The 14,269-nt window shown below is 33.8% G+C and overlaps 1 protein-coding gene across 1 annotated transcript; it reads left to right on the forward strand.

The window, feature by feature from the left end:
* The first annotated feature begins 10,602 nt into the window (after positions 1-10,602).
* On the forward strand, positions 10,603-11,833 carry LOC149787998 (cerebellin-1-like). The gene is made up of 2 exons (XM_089975698.1): positions 10,603-10,843; positions 11,272-11,833. The coding sequence occupies exons 1-2, from the start codon at positions 10,627-10,629 to the stop codon at positions 11,688-11,690; spliced, it is 636 nt and encodes a 211-aa protein (XP_089831824.1). The 5' UTR covers positions 10,603-10,626; the 3' UTR covers positions 11,691-11,833.
* Positions 11,834-14,269: the final 2,436 nt, after the last annotated feature.

Here is a 14,269-nt window from a genome sequence, read left to right on the forward strand (position 1 = left end):
TCGGAACTGCCGCTGTCGTAATTTGTAATGATTGTTTTACATTGGCAAGGGAAGATGAACAGTTGGTTACGTATGCCTCTTTCATTGTATCAACATAGAGCAACACAGTCTAACGCAATTGAATTTAAAAAAGATTATTTTCTTAAATTTAATCGTAGTCAAAGCGAAGATAAATGGTATGACTTTATGGAGAGAATCAAGTAAACTTTGCAGAATGAGAACACTGGACACAGAAGAAGCAAGTTAAACTTGCGTAATGAACGAATTTTGTAAATCTCTCAAACACTTCATATGCAGAAATACAAAAATTAAAACCCATAAATAATTTCCAACATGTCTTGTGCTCATCGAAGTTAAATGCCTTTTCTTATACTTTCTTCCCGAAATGTCTCTCAACAAAATATGATCATGGACAGTTAAATCGGATATGAAATTATCTGGAAAATAATTTGACAATAATAATAGAACATTATTTTATTATGTTTTTATCAATGTTTGAAGGAGTATATAACTGAGCCTACAGTCACTTTTAGAACATTGTTGTCTATTTTAAAACGTGACTTTACTTGAATTTCTGACAATTTAAAGACGCTTTCACCTTTCAGAACACATTCGCATGTTATGAGATTTTAAACTTGTCTGAAAAATCGATCTTAAGAAAGAAAATGTATTAGATTGATATAGCAATACTGTTATTATAATAATATAGCAATACTGTTATTATAATAATATAGCAATACTGTTATTATAATAATATAGCAATACTGTTATTATAATAATATAGCAATACTGTTATTATAATAATATAGCAATACTGTTATTATAATAATATAGCAATACTGTTATTATAATAATATAGCAATACTGTTATTATAATAATATAGCAATACTGTTATTATAATAATATAGCAATACTGTTATTATAATAATATAGCAATACTGTTATTATAATAATATAGCAATACTGTTATTATAATAATATAGCAATACTGTTATTATAATAATATAGCAATACTGTTATTATAATAATATAGCAATACTGTTATTATAATAATATAGCAATACCGTTAGTATAACAATATAGTAATACTGTGTGACAATTGTTTTATTTTATGAGAACTATCTCGTGCGCACTTTAAAAATGCTAATATTTATATCGATTTTGTCACATTACCGTAATGTGTTATTTGTTTTTGTATTCTTACGCGATTGCCGTAGAGCTGAATAATTTTTGATGTTCCCGTTTTTATATTTGAAAAGCTAAATATTAACTGACAAATGAATTAATAGCGTATGAATATGTATGTGTCATTTTTATTGAAGGAATACGAGCGTAGCGAATAAGAACACGCATCATGTAAAGAAATTTATTTTTACTATGTGATCCGAAGATGGATTTAAATAAAACTGTTGCATCAACTTTAACCTTTAAGCTTCTTTCATTTATATTCTGGTCTTTCCGTTTACATTGTGCAGTTTTAGTGATAAGATTCAAATGCAAATCAGAATGTTATATATCTGATTTCATTTTAAATAAGCCTCCAAATGATAATGTTAAAATCGATCACTTGCTAAATACCATTGGATATGTGAGATAAAATAACATATAGTAAGAAACGTTATGAAACTACTGTACAAGGCATAAGTAAAACTGACTATTGGATTTTTCCAACCCATTTGACTGGTGAGTGATCAAAGGTACAAATATGCCCCAGTAAAAAAGCACACATTTTGTCCGAAGAGTTCCAGCTGCCATAACATATTCTCCAGAGCAAGAAACTAGGGCATACAATTAATGGTTATTATCTAAGTATTCGGATACACATGTTCAGTTAAAATACTTCAACAAACACCAAAGGTCTTTGGGATAGAGCGTCCATGCAGGAGAGCCAGGCTATTCGCTACCCAAGCGTAAGGATATTCACAGGTGGTGCAATAGAATACCTTTTGTATTTTAAAACTTCCGAGCCCCGCCCTCTGTTAACACCATCTTGTGGGAAAGGATGACCTAAAACTAGGATGGGATGGGTTGAGCGTCATTTAGAATAATTTCGTTCAAGAGATGAGATACACTGAATAAGATTTTGTTCATTCTTCATTATTCAGAAAAATGCACAAGGGATGATGATGGCTATTAGAGGCGGTACAGAAGAAAACACAGCTTACAAACGCCGTTCTTACACTTCAGGCAGAGGCACAGGAACGTATTATTTTGTGACACCGTAATAACCATTTCCCGTTTTTAGAGATCGAGCATGAACTTTGTTGTATGTATGTATGTATGTATCTATGTATCTATGTATGTAGGTAGGTAGGTAGGTAGGTAGGTATTGTTTTTGTAATAATAGTTTTGGTAAAGGTCATTTAGTTCAGGACATTATGCATACTAATATCATATGATCGTAGTTTACACTTTAAAGATTAGGCATGTTTTAAGTACATTAATTCTTTCGTAAAGTTCTAAGGTTGAGTTGCACAATTAGTACAAATAACATCACGTGATCCGATATGGCCATGAGTTCATGAAAAGGTCTAGCTGACCTAATCTATAATTAGTGTAAAACAGCTGATGTTGTTTCTAGATCGGATTATTATTAAATTTATATGCGACTATCTATTGTGTTTTAGTAATTTATATAATATAACTTTTACGTAAAATTAGGCATTCTTAGTATTACCACCAGTCTTGGAAGTTATTCAGTTATATTGAGAGGAATTTATTTATTTAATTTAATCACTTGTTGGATTTACATTGCTCGAAATTTTCAGATTAATTGGAATAATTGCTTTCAAGGAAATACTGTGAATTCTCTTAAAGACATTTGGATAGTTAATAGCTGTCAATAAACTAATGTAAATTCATTTGCCGACTATTTGGATATTTATAGTTGTTACAGAATTACTGTGGATTCATTTAAAGGCCTTTTGGGATTATATTATGTCTTCTGTACTATTAAGGTATTACTGCAATACAGGCCAAACTTTGGAATACCTTTGGAACCCATTCGGATTACTCGAGAATTTGAAATTAATAGAACATTTAGGACTTTAAGATTTTATTCGTTATATTGTGAGGTATTTTTACTTTTTCATCTAACTTTTAAATTTTACAAAGCGTGCTGGCTCTCGCATTTTTGTTATTTATTCTAAGAGCATCAATTCGTAACAACTTGTATTGAATATTGTCTGGTTTACAGTCCTCAGTTTTGGAATACAATCCAGTATCACTTGTACAAGTTGTACAAATGTTATGATAAATGACCGAATACAAATTGCCAGACAGTAATATGGTGTAAAATTAATTAGTATCAATTTAAAAACTTAAAATGTACTAGATTCATTTATTGTCAATTGTTTTATCACTGTCCTCTCCGTTTGTTTCCTTGCCATAATTTGAATATCATTACATTCGTAAGGAAACATTACTTCCGATATGTATGCTTCACAGATCTCTTTACAGTGATCCCAATTACCAAGAACATACAATGAAAATTAAGGGTTCAATTTTCCGCTAGTCGATTCCACTCACCTGGTACATGTCTACCTTATGTATTTTCAATATTGTCCGCTCCGTAGCAGTCGACGTTGAGCTCAGTTAATTATGTTCTGAGGTTCCGATTTCAACCCGTGGTTCTGCACAATTGGTACCTTTGCTGGCAGTTTATTCTTTTATTGGCAACAAATATTGCACCGTTTTGTTCAGCACCTCATTATCCCTGGCAGGATTATATTTCACGCCAGTTGTTTTCTCTCCAGAGTGGGTTCTCTACCATTCAACATATGCCTCAGTTATTGATATTCCGATCATTTTTAGTTTCTCGCCATTTATTTTTTTGCACTACAGGTGGGTTTGCGTAGTTTTGTTTCGCACGAATGACACACGCTTTTCTCGTGATCTTTATATCCTTTCAATTGTATTATTATTGCATTGGGACATCAGTATATGTCAACACCACTCAGCCACTAATGCTCACATACGCTACGTTTCCCCTACGGTTACACGCTATGGTACATTTGTCTCCAATGTGTTCACTTTCTTGTTTAAATTTTTTCCTACTTTGGTTCTTGCAACACATTACATATACCACTGATATTTTCAAAATTTCAAACATAACTTACATCTGCCGTCATTTGTTTCATCCACTGTACTACCTAGCCTTGATATTTGTTATTATCAATGTATGTTCAGACTTCATGTACTGTCAGTCGGCTACTAAATAATTTTGGTAATGACCGCTCAAATATTGAATTTTATATGCATGAATAAATACAGACTATATTCTGGCTTGGCTCACTTCATTCTGCACTTTAAATATTAATTCTTGTTACAACTGGGAACATGTGTTAACCTCGTGCCTTATACCTTTTAATACTAATGGCACTAATTACGCTCTTTACCGTATGTATGATTTCACCTATACGTCTGGTCTTATCACTCGCATATTGATTACAGAATGCCACCTCGAAGGAAGGAAGCAGCCATAGTACAAACTGCAGTGATCAGCTAAAACATGTATACAATGTACTTCATTGATTTGGACTTGAGTGTAGATTTCGCATATAATTCCACACTCACCACAGAGGTAATCACTGTCCTGCAAGGACTTCGTTCACTTTTGGGGTTCAAAAGTTTCAATTGTTTTGGATGCTACTATCTGATCCGTAGCCCAAAGCCCAAATTGTCCAGTCATTCAAGCTCTTACCACAATATGTACCACGTCCAAAGAAACATGAACATTAAAAAGATTTCAATTCAAACAATCAATGAATCAGACAGAAACAACAACAAACAATAAAAGACAGGAAAAGATAAAGAAACTTAAAAATTAACGAAACTTCTGCTAAATTGAGCTAACAAATACCCACTCCAGTAAAAGTTCAAAGTTTACATTATTGAATATATATGTCCGTTCCTTCAACAAAAGGAATTTCCACTTACTAGTTTTCGAAATCATTTCCATGATAGTTTTCAAGGAATTTGTAGTAAGACGCAGTCGACAACTTAAACTCTGTACAAGCAAACACAGAAGTTACTAAGGCTATAATAAGAACAGGATTGGAAATGGGATACTTGCTACCCTTTTTTGAAAAAGAATGATATATATTTCTTCATTTAGTTTACCTGGATATAAACTAAAATTAGAGTTCCATCTGAGCAGTCCTCAGATCCGTTGCAAAATATTGAGCAAGCATTAGCATTTATTAAGCAACCTGATAATGGCGCTTTCTGACAACAAGTGACATATCAAATGTTTGTCGCATAATTCCTATTTGGCGAAACAATTTTGATTACCATAAATGTTTACCCATCAGTTGAAGTGCACGTTGCTAGATAGTTTTAGTACCTTCTGCAAATCAATTGCCATCAATTGCCATCAGCACATGCATCTAATATTTTATACCAAATTTTCATCCGAGATTCCACTCGTGTCCAATGAATGGAAATGCCCCATTGGATGCAGTCATTATTTGTCGACATTGGCGTTCCTATGGCATATAAGAACATTTTGGCCCCATCTACAACAAGGACTTTAGCTCAATATGAATTAGTTCGGTGAGAATAGCGGTTTGTATTCAACTAGACAAACTGCAAGAGTGTAAGAAATCGATAAAATGATATTTGACTAGAATCATGATTGCCACTGGACAGTGGCCGTCCATCCAAGGAACCGCTAACTATGGTCGCATAGTGGTAATGGGAAAGAATTTAGGTTTGGGAGAGCTTTCTAAACATTTCCGATGGTAAATCTTTGTTAGCCAAATACTGTGGTGCCTGTGACACATTATTAACTGCGGGTTTCTGTCGTGGCAAATAAAAATATTTCTCTTTGGAATTTATGCCAGATTGTCATATTTCTTGCTGTTGAGGTTTTATCCAGCAGAGTAACTTTTACCACACTGACGATCAAACCGTGATTGAAACTGAAAAAAGCAACGTTCCAATTGCACATAAATCAACGACGTAACCTGTACCAGTCTTACAATTCATTTATGCCCTTTCTCGCAAAGGAATTTCAAGAAGGATATGTTCCCGCTATGCAAATTAACAACGACACATCATACCCTTCAAACACTGTGCAATTCAAGAGCTATCTTGAAGACCAGGCATAAGCTCTGCGAAACCGAGCGACACCAAACATATAAGCCGATTTGGAAGCTATATAATTAATTCACTTTAGATACATGAATTGAATCATCTCTTCCCATTTGAATGACATATATCTCACTCTAATTTAGCATATTTAAACAGTAAAACAGTGCTCCGTTATTATAACACTGTCCATGGAAGTCAAAGGGAATACCACCTTATAAATCAAATCTCCATTCAAGAACGTAAAAGATATACATAAAACTGAATAAAATGGGGTCGATAGTCGTACTCACTTTGTGGCGTGAACCGTGAATGGCCTTAAAGTGAAGTGGTTCTGTGTTGCTGTATGCCTCAAATTTAATGTCTACGTTGATTTTACCACTTGGATACGTGCAAAACCTTTCTTGTTTAAAGATGACATTCTCTTTCTCATTGGCCAAACGTGAAGGTGACATACCCTTTCGCACTCTCCAAAAGTAAAGATAACATTCTCTTCCCCATTGACCAAGAGTGTACTGCATACCATTCCTGCTGCATGATTCCACGCCATATCAAGCAAAGCACGCATTGTACAATAATTATCGAGGCTTTCCGTTCTTCTGACAGAATACGCGATGTATCAGTGAAAACAATTGCAGAACAAATTTTATAATTTTATCCATATATCCCATGTCTGGTGTTCTCATGATAGCCTAAAATATATTTCTTGTAACATCCAACACAGTTCATAACAACCCTATCAATTACCCATTTCATCCCAATACGTTCTTATCCTGTGACACAATTGCAACTGTATTGTTCCTCAGGGAAAATACTTAAAGACCGTTACTTTTGTACCCCATCGGGAAACCAGTTTCAAGGGCAGATGTTAATTCAGAACTAACTCTGATGGCTGAAAGTCACCGTTTACACAGAAATAAAATATGCAGTGTATTAAATTCTAAAAGTATTACATTCTCCTTAGGACGATACTCTATTTTACTCCTAATAATGAAAAATTGCACAACGTTGGTTGCGGGTCATACAGATCAAGATCAAGCTGCTAGATATCCTTGAAAGTTTATAAGAACGAACATGAAGCTTAAGTAAAGACTGAAACCTTTGGCGATCTGTAGATAGAGTGAAAATACATTTTAAATCGTGAACTCTAATGAGAACACAGCTTGAATCATAAACTCTAATGAGAATACAGTTGAAATCATGAACTCTAATGAGAATACAGTTGAAATCATGAACTTTAGTGTGAATAAAGTTAAAATTATGAACTCTAATGAGAATACAGTTTGAATCATGAAGTCTAATGAGATTACAGTTGATATCATGAACTCTAATAAGAATAAGGTTTGAATCATGAATTCTAATGAGAATACAGTTTGAATCAATAACTCTAATGAGAATACAGTCTGAATCAAGAACTCTAATGAGAATACAGTATGAATCAAGAACTCTAATGATAATACAGTTTGAATCAAGAACTCTAATGATAATACAGTTTGAATCAAGAACTCTAATGAGAATACAGTTTGAATAATGAACTCTAATGAGATTAGAGTTTGAATCAAGAACTCTGATGAGAATACAGTTTGAATCAAGAACTCTAATAAGAATACAGTTTGAATAATGAACTCTAATGAGGTTACAGTTGATATCAAGAACTCTAATGAGAATACAGTTTGAATCAAGAACATCTTAAAATGTGAAAAAGTTTCAGTTATTTAATTACATAACTGTTACGTATTTACGTGATAGGACAACACTGTTTTGTGAATCTCAGATTATATCCTTCTCTATTGATTAAAAAATAACTAAATAAATAAAAATTAGCGTGCTTCAGAGACGTACAGCAAGAATAGTTGGGCTAACACGCGTGAAGGTGTTTTCAAAAAGGCTTAAATTTGGTTGGGCAATTGGAGTCAAATCCATTTCAGCCGACCCAGCCTGATCTGTAAATACCGGTACTCATGCATAAGAGTCCATCAAACTTTTGCTAACAGTGATTTTGGTAATGCGCACGATAACGATGATTAATTCGATGATCCTTTTTGTAAACCTCGTCAGTAAAATTATCATACGCTGAACACTAATGTGTGATCAGACGACATTCTTCATCTATGACAAATGTAACATTTAATCTTTACATCTAAATATAAGGATGTTGGGTAGCAAAAGGTTTGACGAGACTTTTAAATAATGCAGATGCACTTGCAATGTAAAGCGACATGACTTTGATCTTAGGCGTAGGCTTTTACTCTTGCTGATTAAAGTCCTTACTTTCTGTAAGCTGTTGATAAAAGTAATCATAACTGCCAAATATTCGTACATTCGAGCAATTAGCAAATCTGATGTCTTGATATCTTCTACCTCACACAGAGTATTTAAGAGAATTAGAGACGAGAAGTGGAAAACACTCCCCCACATTACACACAAATTCAGGTTGTGATGTTACTAAATTATAACATTTGTACCCTCTTTTAAGGAAGAAGAAGTATATAAATATTTTCCTCATGTTGAAAAAGTTGTTGAAAATTTGAAAACACTATGGGAGCATTGGACTCTGTTATTATAACGTGCACTTACTGGGAAAGCTCGTGACATCTACACTTCCCTGTCAGTACAGGAAAGTGCTGATTATGATCTGGTTATGAGTTGGTACCTGAGCAAATCGACAAAAGGTTAGGAACTATAAAAGATAAATTGGACGAGCCATGTCTAGTGTACAAAGCGAAAAGAGCAATTATTTGATACGTAGTGGTCAGCCACGAAATTTGGTGAAGATTACGATAATCTCAGATAACACATATTGATGCTGAAAATGACCATTTTTATAGTACTAGACATTCTTCAGAATTTAAAAAAGATAATCTTTCTTACATCTCCTTACCATCCAGTTCTCTTAGGTTTCTGAAACAGTTGAAAAGATACCTAAACTGTATTGAAAACGTATAAAGTTAGCAAATATTGTATGATTTTTATTTCTTTAACAATTAAAAGCATGCCAGAAATTTACAGAGAGGGTTGATCCTGACATCAGAAGTTTCACAGAAAATTAGGACATTAAGCACTGTCAGTTTTGGCTTGGCCTGGAAATCCATTGAGTCTTTTTAACAGGTGGTTTGTGTCAAATTTATCTAAGATGTCTCCACCTCTAAAAATCAAAATACTGAATATATAAAAATTTAAAGGAATTTTGTCAACATATGCTTTGAATCCTTAGTTGTACTGATTAGATATGGTTGGATTATGTTTCTTTCTGACGTTTTTAAATAGATACCATCAGTCCTGTGATATCATTCAGTATCTTTGAGACAGCCCAATTGAGCGTAGAATATAGGTCGCAACAAGTTTGGGCATGTGACAACTAATTTAGCATATGCATTTGACATGCACGTTTAATGGCAATATATTGAAAGTTTGTTTTAATTGGGCAAATACAACGTTTTATTTAGTGTTCAACAATGTGGAAAAGAGCTTACAGTAATGCTTAATTTAAATGTGTGAAAATGTTCATTCCTAGATGTATTCTAAGTGTAATTCGAATTTTAAAGATGTTATAATTTGAGCACAGGCACCATCGGTAGGTAGTGTTTAAAAATCCTTGACCTGCATACAGTGTTTTAATACTTAGATACATTCTTGGTGTACTTGTAGTGCAATAGTTGAAGAGCAAATGGAATTTGAGCCAAGAACTAGTAAGTGTCACCATATTTGGTACTGAATGGTATGTGAATGTGAAACACTGTTGGAGTGCATACATCCCATCCCAAGATACACACAGAGGTTAAGTTTAATTTCAGTAGATGTAATGGTCTACAAAATTCAGCTTGTATAGTTGAATAGTTGGATACTGTGCCAGACACTATGTGTCGGTATTGTGAATACACACATCCCACAGCCCTTGCTATTTTTTTCCAAAGGATATATTTATTCTTATTAAATACAACACATAATTATTCGAATAACTTATTCCAAATGTGAACCCCAAAATAAAATTCGTTGAATGGTTTCTCAAGATGCTTTCAACAGATCCTTGCATTTGAAATCCGACCGACGGGAAATTGTTATTGTAGGAAAGTATCCCCCCAAAAGAAAGACTCCTTTCTAAATGTGTGTGAATCTTTCCACCAGGTCATATTCTTTATTCGGAGACCTTATCGTATGACAAATTCTCCAAAGTAAGAGGGATACATTAAATCATAGTGAATTCAATCTGAGCTATTCTTTTGATATCGGTTCTAATATCTTATTATCAAACAGAGAGTATGCACGCATGCCGAGACAGCTAAATAGGCGGAGACCTGATTCAAAAGAAATATAATCCAACTGATAAGCTACCTTTATCTCCCTAAAACAATGTACTTGTAACACATCAGAAGGATGAAACCAGACGAATCGGAAATCGGATGAATGGAAAAATATGCATACGCACGTGTTTAAATTCGCATAAATTAGTCTGCCTTAAGTATGAATAGGGGAACAGTTGCCTTCCCTTACACAATGCTTCTAATGTTACCATAAGAAACTGTACAAAATTTGCAATGCTTGCGATACGCTGTCTGCTTGTACTGGCTACATTTGCCTCTCACAGTATGGCCATTCTGGAAAAGACCGGTCAAGCCGACCTGGAAGCTGTTCGTATTCGACTAGAAGAAGAAAAGGCCAAGAGACTTCTTCTGGAGAATGACGTAGAGGTTCTAATGCTACAAGTTGAAGAACTAAGAAGAGGATTTTCTCAAATCTCAAAAGACAACATGGGTAATTTTTCTTTTCTGACTTTTATATTTTTCTTCCTGCGTGTCTGTCTCTTTATTTACTATAATCTTATCATCGCTATTTTCACTCTGCTGAAGATATCTTGCATAATGTGATGACCTTGCATGACCACTTTCACTCAAAATTATCCGGCGAAAAATATTACCGTCAAAATCTTTGATTGTAGAGGATGCCAAGATGCATACTCCAGGGCTCATTAGTTTTAGAGTACACGTGTACAAATAAGGTTTGATAGGTCAGAAACGCATTACAGATGAAGGTGTTAATAATTCGGACTGACATATCTACACACTAAAGTCTACAGTAGGTAATTGTTTAGTTCTTCTCCGTGTTCCCCAAAACAATCGATTGCAGAAGAATTTTAAGCACAATGAAGCATAGTTGACGTGTGCTTATATTTCCTGTTTCAGCTCCATCTGGAAATGTAACCTTGATTACACCTGGCATTGCCTTTACTGCTACGCTTTCTAAACTAACTACGTACGTTTCAGAACAGACGGTGATTTTTGACAACGTCAAGGTAAATGAGGGAAACTGCTATGATTCCTCGACTGGAAGATTCCGTGCTCCATTCCGTGGCCTGTATATGTTCTCTGTAACTGTTTTGCAAGGAAAGACGGATGTTCATTTATTTATTATGAAAGACAGAGTTGAGGTAGGAATGGCATATTCAGGAGTTAGTGGCAGTGACTCGGGCTCAGTAACTATCGTTACTGTAATGGACAAAGGTGAAACGGCATATGTCAAAGAGACACCCGGTAGAACAGAGTCTGTGCTGGGTAGCAACTGGTCCACATTTACTGGTCTACTGCATGTCCGATATAATTAGACAATATATTCTGTAAGACAAATGCTTGAATTATATTCTGCAATAAATGTTCCAGTTACTCCTTTCTTGGGATTAATCGACATGCTTGTTTCATTTATGTTCATATATTTGCAATTTGGACTGAGTAAAAGGATTCTTCTATCTTTTTGATGTATTCGAGCTAATATTAGAGCCGACTTTTCATGTATGTAATATCCTATACTACATGTATTTAGTTTTCGTTCAATCATCACAAAATTAAAGGTGCTGTTGGTCACCTTTGGTAAGTCTCAGAACGATGTCTATTTACTTTTTCCCTCTAAAATGTGGAATGTCTGGTCATTGTCGGCGGCGTAATAACAAATTCAGAAAAGGTTTAATTTCATTTGCATTCACAATCAAATAGCCGTAAATATAATTAGTATATCCGTTCCATCCATCTACCCAACCATTTAACCAAATACATTTCTCCAATAGTCCAGATTTTCAGTTATAATCTACATATAAGATTTAATCTCTACAAATCGGAAGGACAGTAGTAGCCTAAACCTAGTTAAACCATTTTTTATATAGCTTTTACATTTATTGAATATTTACTTCAAATACCTCTAATTTATCTCCTCTTTTCTAAAGAAATTGCTTAGACACTTCGATAGTATCCTACGATTATATATATATATATATATATATATATATATATATATATATATATATATATATATATATATATATATATATATATATATATATATATATATATATAATAAAAATAATACTATCATTTAAGCTAGATAATTTTTAATTCTTGCTCTACTGAGATTCAAACCCAAGGCCGCGGGTAAACGGCACCCATTGCCTTGCCTACACACTAGCCCATATTCCTTCACGACTAAGCACACATCACCAAAATACTATGCCACTCAATCGGTATTATATGCACTCGTGCGTAGCAGACACACTAACATGACGACCCAAAAATTTAATTCTCATCTATCTACACAGTCATTCCGGATTCCTATGAAATAAATCAAGGTATATATAATTAATTATAAAGAATAACAAATATAAACCAGACAAAACTAGGTTGTCATGCGAGTGTGTTTCATTAAATAATTTGTCAAAATACAACCATAGATCTAAAATGGCTCTGCGAAAAGCTACGATTGATAGTTGAATCTTTATGTTTCTAGCACTGCAGAAAGTGGACATATTAAACAACATAAAAAAACATTTGTACCTAACATAGTGATCTTCTAATTTTCCTGTTTGTCAGCAGAAGGTTTTGCAAAAAGAAATATTGCTTAATAGCAAAAAGAAAAAGAATGGATTGATACACTCCGGCCTCAAGTCCTGCTTCAAATTTGTGTGAACAAAACAAAATCAAAGCAACAACTATATGTTTCTTAAGGCCAGGGATGAATCTCTTTTCTTGGAAAATAATGCAAACATTTTTCTAATCAGGACCGGATTATATTGCATGCAAAATGTTATTTTTATTTTCTTCAAACGTGCAAGTACATCAAAGCTTCTTCGTTGACGTACCAAGCAATCAGACATTCATACTATTTTGGTCAACATTTACTGATTTCTTTAAAATCGTTCGCATTCCTCCCCTTTTTATTCAATCATACTTTCCACATCTTGAACACAAAATGTTAGTAAACTTTATCTAAAACCCGAGTATGGACTAGGATAGAGTCTTACACTGGTGTGAAATCCATGACTCTCAGAATTAAGGTTTTCCTAACTTTATTTTCGCTTTGAACAAATTTAATGTTTATGTAAATGAGAGCATAGAATGCAATCTTACATTCAATTGCTGGTAAATATAATTACATATATTGATTATGTTCCAGAATAGTATAACGATTCTAACACTGGCATGCAAAAATAGCATTGCTTTGTGTACAATCCATACAATCGCAACGGTCGTTACTTTTTGAGTGCAAAGGTGAAAAGTTCGGATTTGATACTTTTTCTTGTTTTTACTCTAATGCAGAATAAGAAAACATATTTCTGTCTAAAAAAAATCGAATTTAAAATGCTTGGATGGACTTGTGCTGACAATTCATCGTAGAGATAAATTTAGGAATCGACACAATAACAACAATAAAAACAGAAGAAACATTATTAAAACATATTTAAATCGACGAGAAATATTCGATGCTTTGCTGCTAATTAAACGTCGCACACACAAGTAAAAATGTATCACATGTTCGTGTTAATGTTTGGCCTATATTCCACAAAAACATTTTATATATTTTGAATAGTAACCTCTTCTTTTTTATTAGAGAGCTCACTGTAGTACAATGATTTCCTTACAGAAAGTGTTTTATTCCTTTCCCTAACGTTCTAGACATCAATATGTTAATCTGATTTTGTAACCAAGCAGGCTTTAAGTACCCACAAAATTTTATATTTTTTTCTACTACACTTAATTGCTGAGGGCATAAACAAACTCTGTTTAGCTGTGAGATCAGTCCGAATTATCCGAAGTTCGCTCTAACCGAAAACTGTAACGTGGGCGCGAAATGGCGATGGCCTAGCTTTGATACCATGACGGTTTCGTTCTTAGATGGACGTATCAGAAGTTTATATCA

The sequence above is a fragment of the Sinohyriopsis cumingii genome, chromosome 11, assembly GCF_028554795.1.
Source record: "Sinohyriopsis cumingii isolate HCF-2022 chromosome 11, ASM2855479v2, whole genome shotgun sequence".
Taxonomy (NCBI): Eukaryota; Metazoa; Mollusca; class Bivalvia; order Unionida; family Unionidae; genus Sinohyriopsis; species Sinohyriopsis cumingii.

Coding starts and splice junctions, on each gene's coding strand:
- LOC149787998 (XM_089975698.1), top strand. CDS start 10,627: ATGCTTGCGATACGCTGTCTGCTTGTACTGGCTACATTTGCCTCTCAC. Junction 10,844..11,271: donor AATCTCAAAAGACAACATGG/GTAATTTTTCTT, acceptor TTCCTGTTTCAG/CTCCATCTGGAAATGTAACC.